The sequence below is a fragment of the Ursus americanus genome, chromosome 6, assembly GCF_024610735.1.
Source record: "Ursus americanus isolate L20-20 chromosome 6, mUrsAme1.1.p, whole genome shotgun sequence".
NCBI classification, from domain to species: Eukaryota; Metazoa; Chordata; class Mammalia; order Carnivora; family Ursidae; genus Ursus; species Ursus americanus.
In genome coordinates, this window is record NC_142132.1 from 63814370 (window position 1) to 63835260 (window position 20891).

Here is a 20891-nt window from a genome sequence, read left to right on the forward strand (position 1 = left end):
TATGACTGACTGAATGCATCAACAGATATTGTATACAGTGCTGAGGCCCTGCAAAAGAGTGAAAGAAAAGCAAGACACAGACATTCTCACTTGGGGTACTTACATCTTAACTTGGAGACATAAGCCCCACACACAGATTCTGCATATACCGCAAAGCAAGGCTGTGTGGGATTAAACATCAAGGGGATTGAGAAGAGAGTCCAGAAGGAGAGAGGCAAGACTGTTTGATATGGCCTCAAGCCATCAGAGGAGATGGGACTTGAAAGGGACCACCGAGGACCCATGGGATGTGATTTGGACTATATGTTTATGTACCCCCAAAATCCATATATTGGAATCCCGATCCCCAATGTGATGGCATTTGGAGATGGGACCTTTGGGAGATGGATTTGTACCCTTCTAAGAGACAATGAAAGAGAGAAGAGGTTTCTTCTCTCTCTGGCATGTGAGGATACAGCAAGAAGGCATCTATCTGCAAACCAGGAAGAAAGCTCTCACCAAGAACCAAATTGGCTGGCTCCTTGATCTTGGACTTCCAGCCTCCAGAACAGTGAGGAATAAATTTCTGTTGTTTAAGCTACCCAGTCTATGGTATTTGTGTGATAGCACCCTGAACTGACTAAGACAGGATAGAAATAAGATGGGATATAAATAAGGCATCCCTGGAATGAAGAAACATCTTTGAGATGTTAAAGATGTATGAACTGAGGAAAGGTGTATGTATGAATTTATCATCTTTGAGATGATAAAGAGTATGAATTGAGGAAAGGTCTAGGTACAGAAGATCTCTTAACAAGATATTTCATATCTTGTGGTGTTCTCAGGCTTATTGATTTGATTATCCATTATTATTATAGAAGGTAGGAAATAGACAAATCTGCATTGACTTAGCGAAAACCTAGAAATTATTGTCTCCTTCCTTCCTCCCTCCCTCCTTCCCTTCCTCCCTCTTTCTCTCCCTTTCTCTCTCTGTCTTCCTTTCTTATGCTGTTTTCTGGAGTGTTGATCTGTTTTGCTTGCCACTATAGTCCCACAGCCAGATCTATCCGTAGCAGTGTATAAAGTATTCAGTAAATACTTGAATAAGTAGCCACAATGGAGCCACAGAATTTATGAATAACTATAACCAGAAGCCCCCCTCCCCCCTTTGCCCACCTGCTCACTGAGTGTGGAGCTTTCTGAGTTTGAGGATCCCTAGTTCTCCTTGTGCCTGACATTAGTGGAGAAGCTTGAGGGACTGGGGTAATTTTTGTGATGGTAATTTTGGATTTTTCTCCTGACTGCTTTGGAAGTAGAGAATAATTTGATTCTTGCTAATAAACTAAATAAAATAAACAAGGAGCTTGTGAAATGAAACATTGAGGAATATTTAAAAGCAAAGAATAACAGACATAGTTTAATAATTTCAGAAAATAACATGGTAGAGATTCTGTATCAGCAGACTGTTTACTTTTTCAGTGTAAAGGAGAATAAAAGATGGTTTTTCTTAGGATGGTAATATTCTATAGTAATTAGAGGTATTTAAAGGAGTTTACATCTCAACTCGGAGGTAGACGACCTAAAATATGCATAAATATTTGATTTACTAAAATCATAGAAATTGGCACTTCTGATTCTTCAGATTATAGTAATCTTTTAAATAAAGAAAGAATAAAGTCTTGAAATAAGTCACTAGCTTCTGTAATAGGCTAGAGAGGCCATGTGGCTGAGAATAGAAACTCGATGAAGACGCCATCAGCCTTTCCTTGTTGCCCATGCATTGTGACTATGACCCCTCCCGGTAGGAAGGCTTCGTCTCGTGTTGCCATATCTGCACGTGCTGACTCACTGCTCCAGTTGACCCTTTTGGTCATAATTATTAATTCTTTGCTGGTGAAACTGTATCTTTATTAAAATTTAATGTAAGTAGACTGTAAGAAACAGTGGCCACTATTTTAAAGATCATTATTTACAGCTTCTTTGGGGCACCTGGGTGGCTCAGTTGGTTAAGCATTGGACTCTTGGTTTTGGCTCAGGTCATGATCTCAGGGTCCTGGGATTGAGCCCTGCATGAGCCCCGCGTGTTGGGCTCCCACACTCAGTGGGACGTCTGCTCCAGGATTCTCTCTCTCTTTCCCCCTTGCCCCTTCCCCCACTTGCACATACACCCTCTCTAAAATAAAAATAAAATAAGTCTTAAAATATGTAAAAAATAAAACATCTTCAGACAGAAGTCATATGGTCGAGTGCACGTTTATCAACATTAAATATTTCTTTAATTGCTTTACCTTGATTTTCCACATTGAGTTAAAATCCTGTAGCATTCCATTAAAATAAGACGTAAGTAGGGTCAGGCAATAAGCTTCCTTTTCTCTGCATTTTCGTTCCATCTCTCCTTCTTGGACTTTTCAGTCTTCTATTCATTTGTCTGTCTCTTAAATGTTTTTAAAATCAAGTATTTTTATTTTAGATTATAAAAGCTGTACACACCCAATAAGCAATTTAAGCAATAGAATAGTTTATAAATTAACATGTCCCACGAAAAACCCACAAGTACGCAATCACACACACACACGATCTTCCCCTCTACCTCTCCACATGAGCCCTTACTGCATATACCATTTTGCAGCTTGATATTTTTTTTTTTAAAGATTTAGTCACTTATTTGAGTGAGAGAGAGAGAGCATGTGTGAGCGGGGGCATGGGGGGTGCACAGAGGGAGAGAGAGAGAGAGAGAGAATCCTCAAGCAGACTCCCCGCTGAGTGAAGAGCCCCATGTGAGGCTGGATCCCAGGACCCTGAGATCATGACCCAAGCTGATACCAAGAGCCAGCCTCTCAACTGACTGCACCATCCAGGTGAACCTGCAGCTTGATTTTTCATTTAGCAACCTATCATCAATCCCATAAATATTGGTATCTCTCAGCATTCCCTTTTCTCTTGCTGCACGTTCTGAATGGTGTCACACCACTTTTAGTTTTAGCCACCTTCATGTTCATTCCCAAATATATCTTTGCAGCGCTGATGTGTCTCTGTCACTCCAGCCCGTCTCTCTGCCATTGCCTCATGGGCACTAATACACAGCTCTCCCTGAATGCTCGTTCTCTTCTTATCTCCCTCTCAGGGAGCAGTGTATTTTTCATCTCATTTTCCAAGTCCAGATGTGGCATCATCTTCAGTCTTTCCTGTTTCTCCTTCAGCCACATTGTGCCGAGCACCAGTTGCTCCTACCTCTTTAATATCTTTTAGATCAGTTTTTCTCCATTCTGACTACCGCTTCTGTGATGCCAGGTGAGTGTCATGTCTTCCTTGGGTGCTCAAATAGTCTGACTGCTCTCCCTTCTTCCAGTCTCCCTTCTCACCTCCTAATCCATCTGCCTCACAGGCCTCAGATGATCTTCTGAGCATGTCTTAATACTCAGTGACTTGCCAATACCTTTAGAATAAAGCCAAAACTCCTTAAGACTTAGAGGGTTCATCTGATCTGGCCTCTGCTTGTGCCTTGCCTGCCTCATTGGTCACCATTCACACCTGTTTGATTCTAACCCCAAACACAGTCGCCCACTCTGAGTTCCTTGAACATGCCATGCTCTCCCTTACACATGTTTGCCTTTGTACCTTCTGTCTCTCCATCACCCTGTTTCATCCTTTCGGCTACTTCACTGAGACTTCTTTCACGAACTGGGTTTGGTGTCATTCCTATATGTTCCCAGAGCATCTCACACTTACCTTTATCATATTGTACCATTGATCATACTGTACTGTCATTACCTGTGTATGGTTTGTGTCACCCCCTACCCCCCACTAGCACCACCACCATTGGTGACTACGCTATGAGCTCCCTGAGGGCAGGAATAGGGAGAGCACCGAATGTAGCACCTGACAGGAACTGCATATTTGAATGAGGAATGAACATAGTCAGAAGGCCAGGAAGCCCATAAAGCTGAGGGGGTGGTTTGTTCCTCAATCCTAGGAGTTATGATGGTCAAGTCAGAAGCTTCACATGCCTTGAGGGATCAGGCTGGTTCAGATCAGGGTAAACACCTTTCAGGGCCTGGATGTGGCACTGTTGCCCAAATGCCCTTGGGAAGACTTCCACTGCTTGGTAGGCATTGTATTCCCCCAGTCCGTGTATTGTTTTTCCTTGTATAAAGGACATCAAATTTGTTACTAAGTTGTTTTAGTTTTGTCATTTGACAGTTTTGGTGACAAGACGGGATCCCAACACAGCTGCTGAAGATTCTGGGGATGGCCCTGAGATGTAGGCGAAGGTACCTAGAGAGCCCTTTTGGTTCACTCCCTCTTTAGCCACTCTCCAACATCTTTGGAAAGCTGCTCTTGGATCAAGCTCTGAATATTTTGCATTGTGAGCTCTTCAACTTTGTTCTAATACTTCCAACTGTAAAATTGGGATGTGGAAAACTCTAGAATTTCACAGGGTGGAAATTGGAGTGGGAGCGACTCCAGATTTTCACAGTGAAACTCACAGGTCTCAGGAACTGTGCACAGGCAGCCGGAAACCGTAAGTCTGGTTGAATTAGGGAGGATTACTTCAAGGGAGAATAATGAGTAGTATCCCTCAATCTGAAGAAAGCAAGATGGCAGCTATTAGGGGACTCACAAGGCCTCAAGGAAAGCCCACAGTGTAAACTACTGGGAGACTTGGGGGAAATAAATCAAGAGCAGAAATTCAGACTTTTTTGACTAATGGGACATCAAAATGTAATCAGGCACAAGTCAGACTTTAATAAGCCATCAGTGTTTCCTCCATTATAAAGCGATCTTATGAAAGGAATGATAGAGCTATTGCTAAGGGAATCTCAGAAGCTAAAGCCGCAGAACTGGTGGGCACAGGTTGAGCATTTAAAGCTGTTAGAGTGCTTGCCACCTAACTCTAAGACTCCTGTGCTAGGAGAAGTTGGTCATGGAACATGTTAGAATGACACCAGGTCACATACCAACCTCAAAAAATTTTTCATGTAAGAAAGTACACTGAGAAATATCACTAAATCCTCAACCCAGCTGGACATCCCTCTTAGGGATTAATTTGGCCCCGAGAGATCCAAAACTTCCCTAAAGAAATGGGATCCTCAAGTTTCGAAGAATTAAGCACACTACCTTCTGGCACATCTACTTATTTTATGTCTGAGAAATGAGGTCCCAGAAGCTACAGATATATACAAAAGGCAAAAATCTTACTAAGACAGCTTAGAATCACAATGGCCATTGTAGGGAACATTTCAATTAGACAAGATTGTTCGTTTAAGAAGTGCATTTGAAAGTAAGGTGTTAAAAGTTCAGAAATAGCTGAAGTAAAACCAATGAATGACCAAAGTAGTAATTAATAAAATATTATTGTGGACACACCAAAAAGACAGTTCGCAAGCTGGGCACTCAAACCAAAACATGGAATGAGGCTCAGGGCTACATTGTTATAAGGCAACTGATACAGTGGGAAGACATTCATTCTTTATTTTTCACAGTGATTGTTATAGTATTAGAAGTTTCTTTTCTTTTTTTTTTTTTTTTAAGATTTGTTTATTTGAGAGAAAGAACAAGAGAGAGTGCATACATGAGTTGGGGGAGGGGCAAGGGGGAGGCAGAGAATCTCAAGACGACTCCCTGCTGGGCATGGAGACTGAAGCCAGGACCCTGAGATCATGACCTGAGCTGAAACCAAGAGTTGGCCACTTAACCGACTAAGCAACCCAGGGGCCCCTGATGTTAGAAATTCTTTAAATTACAGGGAACTGGTTAGTGGTTACCTCGTAACAATTTTGGAAAACAGTTTAAGTTTTGTTTGTGATTTCCAGAGGCATAAGCAAGAAATGACCCAGGTCAAGTTAGTTTTGCAAAATAAGCTAAATTAAGCTTTGCCTTTATGGTTAAGCTGGTTTTGTCTGCTTGGGGGAATTTCTGAGGCATTTGTTTTTTATTTTACCAATTCCCCCCTTTTGGTCATTCTCTCAGCAGGCTGAGAGTATGACCAACCAGTATGGCATTATTCTGGGTTACCACCATTGATGTAGTCGGGCCAAAGAATCACATAATTGCGGTTTCCACTGGTTAAGTCATCAGGCTGGCGGGTCATGTAGTCACTGTCTTCATCATTTATGTAATTATTGTTGATTTCATCAAGTTGTGTAATTCTTATGGATACCAATAGGTGTGTGAATGGCTGCTGATAGACATTTAGAACCCTCAAGAGTATACTAACCTGGAGAGGCTATAAAGAGAACAATAGCCAAGGACTGAGAAATTCCCCAGAGCAGAAATTCCCAGGAGCCAAGATTTAACCAATTAAATAACTCAAGTGGGTTATAATCAGATTCAGTTTTAGCTAAGCCAATCTACATTTTTTTTTTGGATCACGTGTAATTGGATTTCATTTTTTTTTCTGAGTTACTTATATAGGCACAAGATGATGTGCTAGCAAATTCATCTGCTCATGATTACTTAGGAAAGGATGAATAACCAGATGTTTCTTTTCAGAAGATGGTATTGCAGGTGAGCTTCCACCTAAATTAGACCTCTATATGATGTGAGCAATCAAGCAATTTAATGAGAGGCATTTCTATGGAAACAAAAGAAAAACAAAAAGTTAATAAAGGAGCAAATTATAAATTCAGGTTCTGAGTTTGGAGAGCAGCTAGCTGAGATTTCTAGATGTCGGTTTAGAAGCATCTTCAGATAGAGTGAGGGCAGTACTGGCATTCTGACAGATTTTCCTGGTTTGCCATTGGAATGTCTCTGGTGAACTTTCTAAGTGGCTCCATAGGAACAGGCATGAAGATTTTCCACACATGAGCTGTTGTGGTGATTTCTCTGAAAGTTATATGAAGTTGTCCAGCTTGATCTTTCATGCCCTTGGGAAAGGGGAGGTTTTAGGTGTACAGTGATTCTAAGTCAAAGAATGGGAAAAAGTAGAAATGTTAGTTTGGAAAGTTCTAAAAAAACTAAAGTTCTAGTTTGTCAAATATTATAGGAAACTAGAAGAATTCAGGATCCAGTCCAATTTGCAGATAGAAAACAATATCTTAAAGACAATTAACAGCACTAGAATCTGATATCCACAAAGATGTATTACTGAAACATTATTTTTCTTTCTATAATCATTCCTATTTCTGTCAAAGATAACCACAATAAGACTAATTTGTTTGCAGATTAAGTCTAATTTCAATAAACTTGGCCTGATTATTTCCATAAGTGCATCAAGAATAGTGATTGACCATATAAACTCTTTTAAATCTGCTTTGCTGGATTGTAACTTAAGAAATCTCAGATTGGATTTTTAAAAGCCTTTCAAGGTTAGAAAGCCAAACCAAGGACTTGTCTAATTGTGTCCTGTTACCTGGAGAACAGAGTCTTACTGAACTTATGCAAATACATACATTGTCAAGAATACTTAATGAGTTTCCAAACTCTGGGGAGATCAGGTAGGGAGAAAATGATAAATATTTCAACCCTTGTTGCAAAGCTATCTATAACTTACAGAAATTTGGTAAAGTATAGCTTCAAAGAAAGGAGAAAAAGGGGTCTTTTAAATCTGGAAAACAAAATATTAAAGAATGAGCAATATTTTTTTAAAGATTTTATTTATTTATTTTAGAGAGAGAGTGGAGGGAGAGGGAGAGAGAGAGAGTCTCAAGCAGACTCCCCACTGAGCATGGAGCCTGATGCGGACTTGATCCTACAATGCTGAGATCATGACCTGAGCTGAAACCAAGAGTCAAATGCTTAACTGAACCACCCAGGTGCCCCAGAGTCAGCAGTTTTAAATGAAATCATAAAAATTATGATTGTGTTCATCAGGTTCTTCAGTCATGTCATTCTTGTTTTGCTTCATCCTGGGTTAGCAGCTTTATGAATCAATCAGCTTTCCATTAGAATTTTAGAAGTTCTTACTCAGTTTAGTGTTATGATCTTAAAGTCAACAGAAACCTGCATTTTAGGGTACTTCTTAGGGTTTTTTCCATGAATCTCTTTGAAGGTAAGGCATTTTTGCAGTGCCAGTACCATACTGTTTTAATTACTACTACTTTGTAATCTTGAAATCTGGGATTGTGATACCTCCAGTTTTGTTCTTCTTTCTTAAGTTTGCTTTTGCTCTTTGTGGCCTTTTGTGGTTCCATACAAATTTTAGGGTTATTAGTTCTAGTTCTGTTAAAAATACTATTGGTATTTTGATAGGGATTGCACTGAATACATAGATTGCTTTAGGTAGTATGGATAATGTAGAAATATTAATCTTCCAATCTATGAACATGGTATATTTTTCCATTTGTTTCTGTCATCTTCAATTTATCAGTGTTTTGTAGTTCAGAGTATAGGTCTTTCATCTGCTTGGTTAAATTTATTCTAGATATTATATTCTTTTTTTGTGCAATTGTAAACAGAAATGTTTTCTTGATTTTTTTCTGCTACTTTATTGTTAATGTATAGAAATAGAACAGATTTCTGTATATTAATTTGTATCCTTCAACTTCACTGAATTCATGTATTGCTTCTAGCAGTATTTTGGTGGAGTCTTTAGGTTTTTTTCTATGCATAGATCATGTCGTCTGCAAATAGTGACAGTTGTACTTCTTCTTTACCAGTTAGGATGCCTTTTATTTCTTTTTCTTGTCTGATTGCTGTGACTAGAACTTCTAGTACTATGTTGAATAAAAGTGGTGAGAGTGGACATCCTTGTCTTGTTTCTGATCTTAGAGGAAAAACACAGTTTTTCACCATTGAGTATGACTTCAGTTGTGGGTTTGTTATATTTGGCCTTCGTTATGTTGAGGTATATTCCCTCTAAACTCACCATGTTGAGACTTTTTGTTATGAATGGATGTTGAATTTTGTCAAATGCTTTCTCTGCATCTACTAAGATGATGGTATGATTTTTAGCCTTCATTTTTTATGTGGTATGTCATGTTGATTTATGAAAATTGAACCATCCCTGCAGCCCTGGAATAAATCCCATTTGATTGTGGTAAATGATCCTTTTAATGTATTGTTGAGTTTGGTTTGCTAATATTTTGTTGAGGATTTTTGTATATCTCAATAAGGGATATTGGCCTGTAGGCTTTTAGTTTTTTGTTTTGCAGTGTTTTTGTTTGATTTTGGTATCAGGGTAATGCTGCCCTCATAGGATGTATTTGGAAAATTTCCTTCTTCTATTTTTTGGAATAGTTTGAGGAGAGTAGGTATTAACCCTTCTTAAGTGTTTGGTAGAATTCACCTGTGAATCTATCTGGTCCTGGATTTTTATTTATTAGGATTTTTTTTTTTAATTACTGACTCAATTTTGGTACTAATAATTGGTCTGTATAAAGCTGGAGTTTTTGAGGCAAGTGAATAAAGAATTTTAGACCCAGTGGATTCCATCTTTCCCCTTAGATTCCCTAAGATCTCTTAATTTGAGGGGCCATCTGTTTTTCACTGCTGTACCCAAACACAGGGAATCACCTACCTCCCACTCCCTTTTGAATAGAATAGTGTAACTTACCAAGGAGTTTCAATAAACAAAATCCAGGTATGCACAATAAAGTTAGAGAGCTCAAAATGCAACCGCCCTCCCCACCCCAACCCCACATACACAAAGCCCAGATTGAAGAGATACTTATCCTCAAGTTCCAGGGTCAGCAAGAAAGCAGTGAGCTAAATGGACTCTGGGAATCAGCGCTTGTCCTTGGAGTCATTGGGGTCTTCTTTGGATTTCCCTTTTGAACCTATGAATTGTCAAATTTCATAAATAACAGAAGTAAAAACGATTTACCACTGAAGTAGTAATCAGTAAAAGTTTATTGTGCACACATCAATAAGATAGTTCACAAACCAGGAGCACGCAAACTAAAACATGGGATGAGGCTCAGGGTTATATTATTATAAAGCAGCTTATATAGTGGGAAGGCATGACTGTATATTGTTCATAGTGATTAGATAAAGTATCGGCATTTTCTTAAATTATAGGGAATTGGTTTTGTCTTCTCAGAAATTTTTCAAAGCTGGCCTCAGTTTGTTTTTTATTTTAACAAAATGTTCCCAAATCAAACAAACAGAATGAGATAAATATTTTAATTGTCATGCAGAAGTCACCAGAAGTCTTCAAGATTCCAAAAGAGCTTCATTGAAAGATTCATTGCAAAAGGCTGATGAAAAATTAAAGACCCAATGATACCTAAAAACAAAAGCCTTCTTAAGACTGATATGTTTCTTTTAACTCCCCTCTATCTTCCTTTTCCTCAGTACTGTATTTTACTAATCCCCTATCTGAGTTGACTTTCCACTCTGACAATAAACCATGAGATCATAAACAAAAATCCATCAAGTTAGTGGCCATACAACTGCAACAGCTCCAATGCCAGAAATGAAAAAACCCTGTTTCACTTCCTAGAGGCCCATCATCAACACACTGGCCCAGAAATCAGTGTCTCATTTGTAATCAATGGGATTACTGGAAAAAAACATTTTCCTCAAAGGTTTTTTTTTTTTTTTTTGGTCCAGTTCTTCCACACCAACTCAAATGCCCCCATATCTACCCTTGAAGGAGGGCCCCCATATGGGCTCCTCTTAGAGTTGCCAGGACTTCAAGGAATTCTCTAGTAAACTCTTACCAGTTGCTCTCTTAAATAGCCAAGGGGAAACTAAATTAAAATTAATGGAAAATCTTGCTAAATGCTGGTAGATACCAGAACTACACTCTCTAAACCCCACTCTCTTTGGAGACTGCAGATGGGATCTTGGGAAAACTGGCAGAAGCTGGTAAAGGCTAAGAATTCTTACTGGAGTTAGCTCTCCTGACCTCTTTAGTGCCTGGTTGAGGGAGGAAAGTGAGATTTCATGTTATCCCTTCCCTTCTAAATTCAGACTTTTATGGATTTGGTTTTGAGGTCCCCATTGGTTATAGATCCTTTCTCTCCCAGGGACAGCTATTGCCTTCTTGTTTGTATTATGTCCTAAGACATTGGCTTAGTTTTCTGCCTGTGGGGGCATGCAGGTTGTTGGGTTCTTGTGTATACAGGCAGCTCAAGAATCAGGGCACCCAAAATACAGCCAGACAGAGATGTGGGTTGCAAATCTTCTTGCAGCTGGGGTCCTACTGATTATTGCCTACTCTCAGGGGGAATTGTCTGTCTTTCTTTTGGCAATTTTTGGAAATGGCTCTGGATATTGGGAAGCTAGTATTTTTGAGTTGTTTAATACTGTCAGGAATGTTTACTGTTTGTCCCAGCTGAACCTCGACAAGATATTTGCAAGGATTTCTAAATAGCTTTATGGCCAAATTGTAATCTGATATTCAGAGCCTGATAGGAACTTTTTTTTAAGGTCTTCTCTGCTAAGCTAAATGTACCCAGAGGAAAGAAAAACAAAGGCAAACTTTATCCAAGGACAAAGCTCTAAATCTAGTACATAGGGATCTTTTGATTTCCATCTTAGTTGAAGATTTTCTTCCTGATCTAAAGAAGCAAATAGATAATGTAGTTGGATGGGTGGGTCAGCCTCCTTGATGTCATTCAGATTGCAACCTAATTCTTTGAGGAATTAAAAACAAGTGTACTTTTCTTATAAACTGAGTCTTTACAAGAACATAAGTGAATCTCTGGAAGCAATTCGTCCACTTTTCCTTTTTTAAAACCAATCCCCAAATTCCCCTATTCATCTCAGAAGGTGGTAGGTATTATAAAATTCTAGATTTAGGAAACAAAAGTCTTTGGAGAAACTTGGATTCTTATTCTGTGCCTTTGAGATGTGAATGTTCTACCTGGTCTTCTCTAAGAACTCTTATCTACAGAAGCCATCTCTTTGAAATGCAAACTTTAGGGAAGTAATTTCCATCTAAGGGAAAAAGAGGAAAGGCTATTTGGAGCCTAGGCATATGAAAAATCTTAAAACTCTTTCCCGCAAACATTATAAAAATGTGTAAGCCATCTGAGCAGGTAATCTAACTTATTCTATCTGCCAGAAACCAATTTGGATCCAACTCTTCTTTTAGAGGCTACTAAGTTGTATATTATTTTACCTGTCCTGTGGCTAAAATTTGAGCTTAAAAGCTCTAAGATCTCTCTTTATATCTATCTGTATGTTTGTGTAGGTCTGTATATTATAAATGTGTGATTTTTTCTATTCTGGATGGTATTGACAAATTAATTTGTACAGTTATATTTATATATAAACATATATCAAATATGCTCACAGAAAAATAGAAAGTAACCGAAATGTTTCTCAAGTTTGTTTTAACCTAAGATAATCTTGTAAATAAACATTAATTTAAATTTGTTGGCTTAATCAAAACTGGCATGTCTTTAGAGATATCAGTATTAAATATAAGCAGATCTATAACTTTTATTCTACCTAGGTTTACTAAAAGTTAAAGAAGCTCTTGTTGTCTGTTTCAGAGATGAGAACAAACTGAGGGTTGGTGGAGGGAGGTGGGAGGGGGATGGGCTGGATGGGTGATGGGTATCAAGGAGGGCACTTACTTTGATGAGCACTGGGTGTTGTATGTAAGTGATGAATCACTGAATTCTACTCCAGAAATCAATATTGCACTGTATGTTAACTAACAAAATTTAAATTAAAAAAAAGGACAATTTCATGAATGAATAAACAGCAGATCACCTTTTCATGAGTAAGCTAAACATAGTTGTTAATCACAAGTAAATTAAATAGAGGTAAGTAAGATAAAAGTTTATAAATGAACTTTCCAACAATAATTATGCTTTTTTGTATATCTACTTAAAAGTAGTTTCCAAAATCTTTTTGGTAACTTGAAACCTTAATATTATTCTGAGATAAGCTAAATGATGGATATAGATTGAATATCTAGATCATTTCCAAGGACTATAAAATACTGAAACATTAACTACTGAGCATAAGTTATCTACTTTTGTCTCCCCTTTACAGAAGAACTAAGGAGGTAATGACCTATTAGTAAACATGTTTTGTCCACATTGAAAAGTTTACTGAGGAAGAAGTATTTCTAGAAATTATGAAATATATTTATAAATTTGCCTGTCCACACTTGCTTAATTCTTAGTTTTTACTAGGAATTTAAGATTCTAATGGTAATAATTATAATCAGTATATATACTTAAAACTATTTCAAAATAATAAGGGTGAAAGTAAACAACTGTGAATGAAGAATAGGTAAAGAAAGTAAAATGACTATTTCAGAATGAGAAAGAAGGAAAAAACATAGTAAGTAATCTGAATGAGTATAAAAAGTTCTAGAACTTTTGTGGAAAAGGAATCTTAGGAAAAGAATGTTAGTTGTGGTCAAGCTGGCTAAGATTAGAATGGATTTAAGGTTTTTTTTTCCCTAAAAAATGAGTTTTATTATTAAAAGTACACTGGTGCAAAATTAAAATTTGGTTTTCTCTCTGTTAAAAAGATAGAGTATTCTTGTGCTATTGGTCTGCTCTTGATAAGTGATTGTGAAAAGCTTTTTGTTTGTTCACTTTACTTTTTGGGCAATCTACCTAGAAAGCAAAGTTTGTTTTTGTTTTTGTTTTTGTTTTTTGCCTTTGCATGTTTCATGTTTCATGTTGTTTTTATATCAGGTCTTTAATTACTTAATAGAACCCAGTCTTCTTAATATTAAAAGAGCTAGGTCTCATTCACAACAACATAACATTTTGTGTTTGCCTTTCAAATCTTCTATTGCCAATTTGGTTAAATAGATAATTAAGTATTTGATAATGATCTATAGTCCTACTTAGTCAAATATTCAAACCTTTTAACATTTTGACAACTTCCCCAAATTAAACTCTAAATGGAGTCTTCTTGACCTCAAAGTATTATTGATATATCCCAGAGGGACCCTGGAAATCTCAAAAGATTTGTTTCTCGCCTTATAAAAGAGAGACGTTAAACAAATCAGGTTTATTTGATATGTTATATTATGTAGAAAGCATTGTCAAATAAGTATTGATAAACCTTCTTAGGTTATAGGTATATGGATATATGTTCCTAACATAGATATTCCAGAAATTGTTTATAGTGTTTCTAGAAATTTATCAATACTCGAATGTCCAGTTGTTATTCTAAATTATTGTATGTCACAGAAATAACTACATTTCACCATCAAAGGAACTCTCATCAGGTCTTTAACCATGTGCATTTTAAAGTATTTTGTTACCTTAAGACAATCATTTTTTATTGTGATGATTTTGCAAAAGTAAGATTAATGGAAAGGACTCTACCAAGTGCTTTCATCCACCAACACTGCTGCCAAATTACAAGGTGTTTAAACTTGGGTGCTTATTTCACAACTGAAGAAGGCTCCCCCTGACATCTGGTCCTGTGAAAATAGAGACATCAAAATCAAATTGACTAGGAAGAGAATTAGCTGACATTGCTTCCTCCCCAAATATTAAGAATATTTCTTTCCATTTCGCCTTTCTTTCCAACAATCCTTTTCCTAATTCTTACACCATGAAGGTCTTTGTCATTCTTTTGTCAACCTACTGCCTTGCCCTGGCCTGGAAAGACATTGCCATTGTTCACATATCTCAGACCATTACAAAAGCAGGTTATCCAACCTCCTGTCAACTGTTGGATTTACTGTGATGCTGGTGATTCCATAATTCTTCCCATCACAAACTTCTCCCTGATTTCCAATGCCTCAGTTTCTCTGGAATACACTTTGGATAAACACTTCTGAGAAGTGGAGACTGTTACATAAAATACATAAACAAGCCAATTGGCTTAAGAAAGTGACTCCTTCACTGGGTTCTTTCTTTGATCTATTTAATCTAAGTTGGTTTGGGCCATGGGGATTGTGGCATTGGAAAGTTTGAAGTGTCCTCCAAACACTGTGTATTATTCAGTTTATAACCATTCTAATAGTCTCCCTGATACACCATATTTTCTCAAAAGCTTTAAATGCATGCATGCAGCCACTGGTAATGAGACAAATGGTCTTTCTCTTCCTAGAATGACAAAAAATGAGATGAAGAAACTGCCAACTAAGGGACCAAGACCTCGAAATCCTAACTCATGAATGGCAGTTAGAGATTCATCCTGATTCCGATATCAACAAGGAGTGTTAGCTCAGAGTGGCACTAATACTTTAAATTTTGATCAATACTTTCAGTACAACTGAGAATTTATCAAAAGGAGGGAAACTGGTAATATTAATTTGTATATTGGGCCCCAAAATGGAGGCCATCTCAGTGGCCTAGCCCATGTCACAAATCTAAACAAAGTCAGCCTGCACTTGGCTGAAAACACCTGTCAAGAAACCCTAACATCAGGGGCGCCTGGGTGGCTCAGTCATTGGGTGTCTGCCTTTGGCTCAGGGCATGATCCCGGCATTCTGGGATCAAGCCCCACATCAGGCTCCTCCGCTGGAAGCCTGCTTCTTCCTCTCCCGCTCCCCCTGCTTGTGTTCCCTCTCTCGCTAGTTGTCTCTATCTCTGCCAAATAAATAAATGTAATAAAATAAAAAAAATCTTAAAAAAAAAAAGAAACCCTAACATCAGTAACAATCTTTCAAGTTAGCCTTAGCTAGCTTATCTTACCTAGAAAATAGACCTGCTAGCCTTATAAGGAAATCCCTGAATTTCTAGCCATTTATGCCCTGTTTCCATGTTGCCTCTTCTTGCACTCTATATTGCTCCTTCTTCCCCACAAAACCTTAGGAAGAGGCACTCAATGAATGTTCTATGATTTGCAAAGTGGACAAAATAGCATAATTTGAATGTTTATTTTCTATTAGAAATTCTTACAAATATAGGCAGTAAACTGGGTGAGATCCCTGTATTTCAGAATAGGAAATGAGGTCAGAGGAGAACCTACTTTGTGGATGTGTGTTGGTTTTGAACGTATGCTTGTCTTTCTCCATGATTTATTTCTGTGTTGAAATAGTGACCAAGGCAGGCAGAAATTATTTTGAAAAGAGGTCTGAAGAAACAGTTCTCTAAGTACCATGTCTTAAAGTTCCAGAACACTTAAAATAATAATCAGACACACATGTTTAGAAGATATTATAATCAGCTCTTCCAGAGCCTCTTTTCCCCCAACTATAAAATGGATGTGATAATCCAATAGTTCTTTTAATCAGAGACAAAGGTCTTTAAAACCCTCAATTATTCAAAAGGACTTTAAGTCATTTTCACAGATGTGTGCAGATTTAAGGTAAAAAGAACTCTGAGGTGACACAGTATAGGGTAGATTTATAACACATTGTCTGTTTGTTCTAAGAGCTGAATATATATACTTTTCCAAACTATGGAGATATCAGATGTATTAATCATCTAGTAATTAGAGCTCTTGGGAAGAACATGCTTTCATAATGCAAGGCATGGTTATTAGCAATGGAGTGATTAGTTATAAACCCACTTAATTTAAAATTTAAGCCAACAGGTGAAGAAAGTAAATTTTTAAATCAATTTTGGAATAGAAGGGACACAGATAAAACCTCAAGTGTGAGAAGATGAAAAATGTTAATATTTTGATTGACCACACATCTTGAAAGGAAGATTTAAAGGATGTGTAGGTCTCTGAGGCCCAAGGGCAGCATTCTGGTTCGTCAAGCTGAGCAAAAACTAGGACTAGGACAAAACGTTTTTTTCTTTCTTCTGGGTTATGGATTTGTACAAATTGGGGGACTTGGAAGGATCTGAAACTGTGACCATTACATTGGATCAAAACTAGATTCTCTCAAGTTCTGTAACAGTCAGCTGAATTCACTGAAATCCCAAAAAGGACAAAATATTATATTTCATTATTTCTGCTTAGGGGCAGCTAATTTTTCCTTGACTCAGCTGAGGTTCTGAGCCTCTCAATCTAATAGACAGTTTCTCTCTTATCGTGTATACTATCCTAGCCTCTGCTCATGGATCAAAAAATAACTGAAATAATGTTTATTTTACAGATGCCTTACTTATGAAATAGCTCAGAGCTAAGTCAATTTAATTGCTCCTGCCTACAGGAGAGAACTAACAAATCACCCCACCAAGGCGAGAATTGGGGTGTACAGGACACAAAATCAAAGGAGAGGGAATGGCTGGGAGCAGGAGGGAATGATGTAGGATCACTTGTCTTACAGGTGCCCCTCCGGCCTCTGCCTGGCCAGGTACTAGGAAGACAAGCCTGGTGGAGAGGGTCTTGGCTTCTCCTTCCTTCATTTCCATTGGTCAGCTTGGACTTGCCAATGTGGCAAACATATTACCACAGAAGTAAGCAAGTTAGCGTCTGCCCTCTTACACTTAGTCTTTGTCAAACAGTAGATTTTAAAATTCTTTGGGGGCAGGATTGCCTTATTCACTTTTACATAACCTCCTTAATTGTCAACATCCTTGGTTTGTGGTAGGTGATTTCTTATTAAGTAAAAATATATCTCCATCATTTTAAGGTAAACACTCTGCTTTAATGTTCTAGAATTTTTGACAGGGGGTGTCATAGCAGATCCCAAACAGAAACGTAATGAAGCTTAAATGAACAAGGCTAATTAAATATGTTCTTGTCCAGATAGTGTCACCTTTGGGGGGTGGGCGGGGAGAATATGTTCTCTTAGTCATACATGAGTACATTATCTATTCTAAGAACTTTCTTTGGCAGTCCTAGTTAACCTTCTCACTGGTCAGGCGGTGGAGCCCAATTGCAATAGGGATGTGAACTCATTAAGGTGGTGAATCCTGGTCTCTCATGTGTCCCTCTGTTATAGAGGCCAATAACCATGATTGAGTATTACTGTTCTTGTTATATATTTTTTTCTTTATGTCCTTATGAATAAATGATACCTGGCAGCACAATACCTTTGGAAGCTACTGTTTTATTAATTTAGTTAGAATGACATCCCTTTTCTTCTGCCCTCTCCCTTTAAGGAAAAGCATGAAATTATTTTTAAAAACTGGGGCAAGTAAGAATTGGGGTTTACTCTCCCATTTCCAATGAGGTTCTTGAGTAACTTCTAGACTCTTGAAGTATAGAAACTTGAAACAAACATTCCACCACAAAAATAGGTTTGCTTTTGATAAACTCATTTGGGTTAAGTCTTTGCGGGTTTCCGTAGCATAACTTTCAGAATATTGAGCTTCAAGGGAATTTTTATAAAAGAAATCTTAGCATTCATAGCTCCCATCTGCTGTGCACGTCCAGTTGAGAGGTACTAAGAGATGTTGTAATGACATCTTGTTCAACAACTTTGAGACCTTGGGAATATTATCCCCGTTTTACAGACAAGGAAGCAGAGATCCTGATAATTGATGTAACTTGTGTAAGGTCGCATACCTTGCAAATCGTAAGCAGAGTTATCTCACTCGAACCCATTGCTGGGGAAACTTAGCCAGTATTTGGGTAGTTGTAGAATTTTTCACAAGCAATTGCTATGTCCAGAGTGTCTTTTTGCTGAAAGCTGGAGGCTTAGAAAAATGGCATTAAAGGGTCCTGGAGGAATAATTAATCCCTTTCCTAATCTCTGCCCCAACTCCCCACTTTAACCCTCTTGTAGGAAGGCGTTTATATAATTTTGTTTTGCTTTTTAATTTTTAAGAAGATTTTATTTATTTATTTGAGAGAGAGCAAGAGAGTGAGAGCATGAGCAGAGGGTGGGGGAAGGACAAAGGGAGAGGGGGAGGGAAAAGCAGACTCCCTACCAAGCAGGGAACCCAATGCGGGGCTTGATCCCAGGACCCTGAGATCGTGACCTGAGCTGAAGGCAGATGCTTAACTGACTGAGCCACCCAGGCGCCCCATAATTTGGTTTTAGAAGCTTGTGATGACTACTTGGCAAAAAGTCCCATCACATTATTCTAGTGTTTTGGAAAAGTGACTTCTGAGATATCTGGCATCTTGGCACTTGTACTGACCTTAACCCACACTCCAAATAGGAAAGCTTGGTCTATGTTGCCACCACAGTGTACTGTGCAGTCAGACCCAGACGTATTGCAGCACACAAATATTTTCATTGCATGACAGTAGCCATCTGGATTTACTGAATTTCTCACTGATTTTAGTTTTAGTATTTCTTTTATCAGGTAAAGAGGGGCTATCTCGCTGCAAAGAAATCTTGTCAATTAGAGGTTTGACACAGCCCCAAAACTATAGTGGTTCAACTGTTGAATGTATATAAATCTTTCATTTTTAGTGTATGTCTCCTCATAGTGAATCTAGATTCATTTTAGCTTGGATGTGTTTATGATATTCCCTAGAAAGTTTAACATTCTGGAGTTCTAAATTAATGCAGAGATTGCATCATGGGATGATCAATAGAGTGATTTCTTTGGATGCAGTGTAGCTAATGGCAAGTGTGTGTGTGTGTGTGTGTGTGTGTGTGTGTGTGTGAGGGAGGGAGAGAGAGAGAGAAGAGCATGCTTGCATGCTTGGGGTTTGGAATTTATAAAAATGATGTGTTCCTTAGATTTCAGGCCAACTTAAATTTCTTTCCTATTATAGGAATAATGTATATTTATTGTAAAAAATGTAGATGAGCCCCAAAAAGGAAAAAAGAGAAAGGACTGACATCTCAGAGTTAGTCACTGTTAAGATTTTGGTATCTCAATCTGTATGTGTGTGTATCCATACATATGTTCGTTTTTATAAAAATGAGCCAATGCTATAAATATTCTAGAAATTATGTTTTCAGATATATCTATTTATTTGATATTCTTCTATAATATTTTTAATGTGAAAATTTTCATGGTATGGTTATATTGTATCTCTTGAACATTAGATTTTTCATTATTTTTCTCTCTATTCGGTAATCTTATAGCAAGTGACTGATACAAAAATGTTTCTTAAATTTCAAATTACTTATTGGCCCCCTTCCCCAACCATAGCCAGGGGAGTGTGTTTTGTTTGTGCTCCCCTGCCCTAAGCCTCACTCCCAGCTGAAGCACACTGTGGGACCCTGTGGTGGGATGGCTACTGACAGCTCCACTACTTTTGCTGTTTCTTCTTGCAGGAAACAGAGCACGTGATACCCAGCCAGCCAGAGTGTCGGGGGAGAACAGGAACATCCGCTCACGAGAGTCCACAAAATCATTCCTTCAGGTGCCAAGAAACAGTCCGAGTTCAACAAAGGTGGGCCTCTTGTTGTCAGAAATTGTACTGTGCCTGGTGTTGCTTTCCCAGAAATGCTGATGCCATGCTTGCCACTCCCCCACAAGAGGCAAGGCTTTCTGATTTTGACTGGCATTCCTTACAAGTCACAGAAGCTGCTTATGAGGCTGTGAGAGACTATCATTGAGTCTGAGTTGAGGGAAATGTAAATAACCCACTGTCTCTGCCTTCATTTTGGAGATAATCAGCCTATGGCTCAGAGAGGAGAGGAGATAGTCTTGGAGAAAGAAATGCTGATTTCATTTTGTCCTCTTTTATTCCATGCTGGAGCTGATTAGGTTTTCCTCTGTGATAATGATAATTAGGGATGACAGTGCAGACATCAAGCCAATTTCTTTTCACACATTATCTCATTTAGCCTTTTCCACTTCTTCATAAACTGAGTACTTATAGCTCCATTTTATGGAGGAGAAGCCTGAGGCTGGGACACATTGAGGCACTGGCCTGATGTTGCACAAGTGAGAGAGCTGAGCCAGAATTTGAACCTATGAATGTTGGATTACAGAATAGCAGGTGTGGCTTTTGTGCTGATCCAAGTACTGTCCTTGTGGCACTTGAAGCAGCCTGGAGCTGGCCTCTCTGGTCTGCTAGACCTCCCGGAGACAGCCCTGGGTCCAGGGCAAGGACGTAGGTGGAAAGCTGTCTGCAGCAAGGTTGGCATGGCATTCTGATGGGAGCCTGGCGTTGCAGCTGTCCGTGGAAAGTCTCTTCTGGAAATAAACAGAAGAAAGAATTCAGCTGCTAGTTGTGTCAGCTGTCTTTGTAGGATCATGTGTGCAGCGTAATCATAGCCCTCACTCCGTGGGAAGGGAGTGCTGTGCTTCTGAGCATGACCTTTAGATTTTTTTTTTTTATGGCAG

The 20891-nt window shown here is 38.4% G+C and overlaps 1 protein-coding gene across 9 annotated transcripts in view; it reads left to right on the forward strand.

The window, feature by feature from the left end:
* Window positions 1-20891, forward strand: part of FAM13C (family with sequence similarity 13 member C) — a 136916-nt gene that overhangs the window by 31688 nt on the left and 84337 nt on the right. For all 9 annotated transcript variants that reach the window (XM_045783673.2, XM_045783672.2, XM_045783671.2 and 6 more), the window contains one exon: window positions 19874-19992. In XM_045783673.2, coding sequence (XP_045639629.1) covers window positions 19874-19992 — 119 coding nt within the window. The remainder of the gene's footprint in view (window positions 1-19873; window positions 19993-20891) is intronic.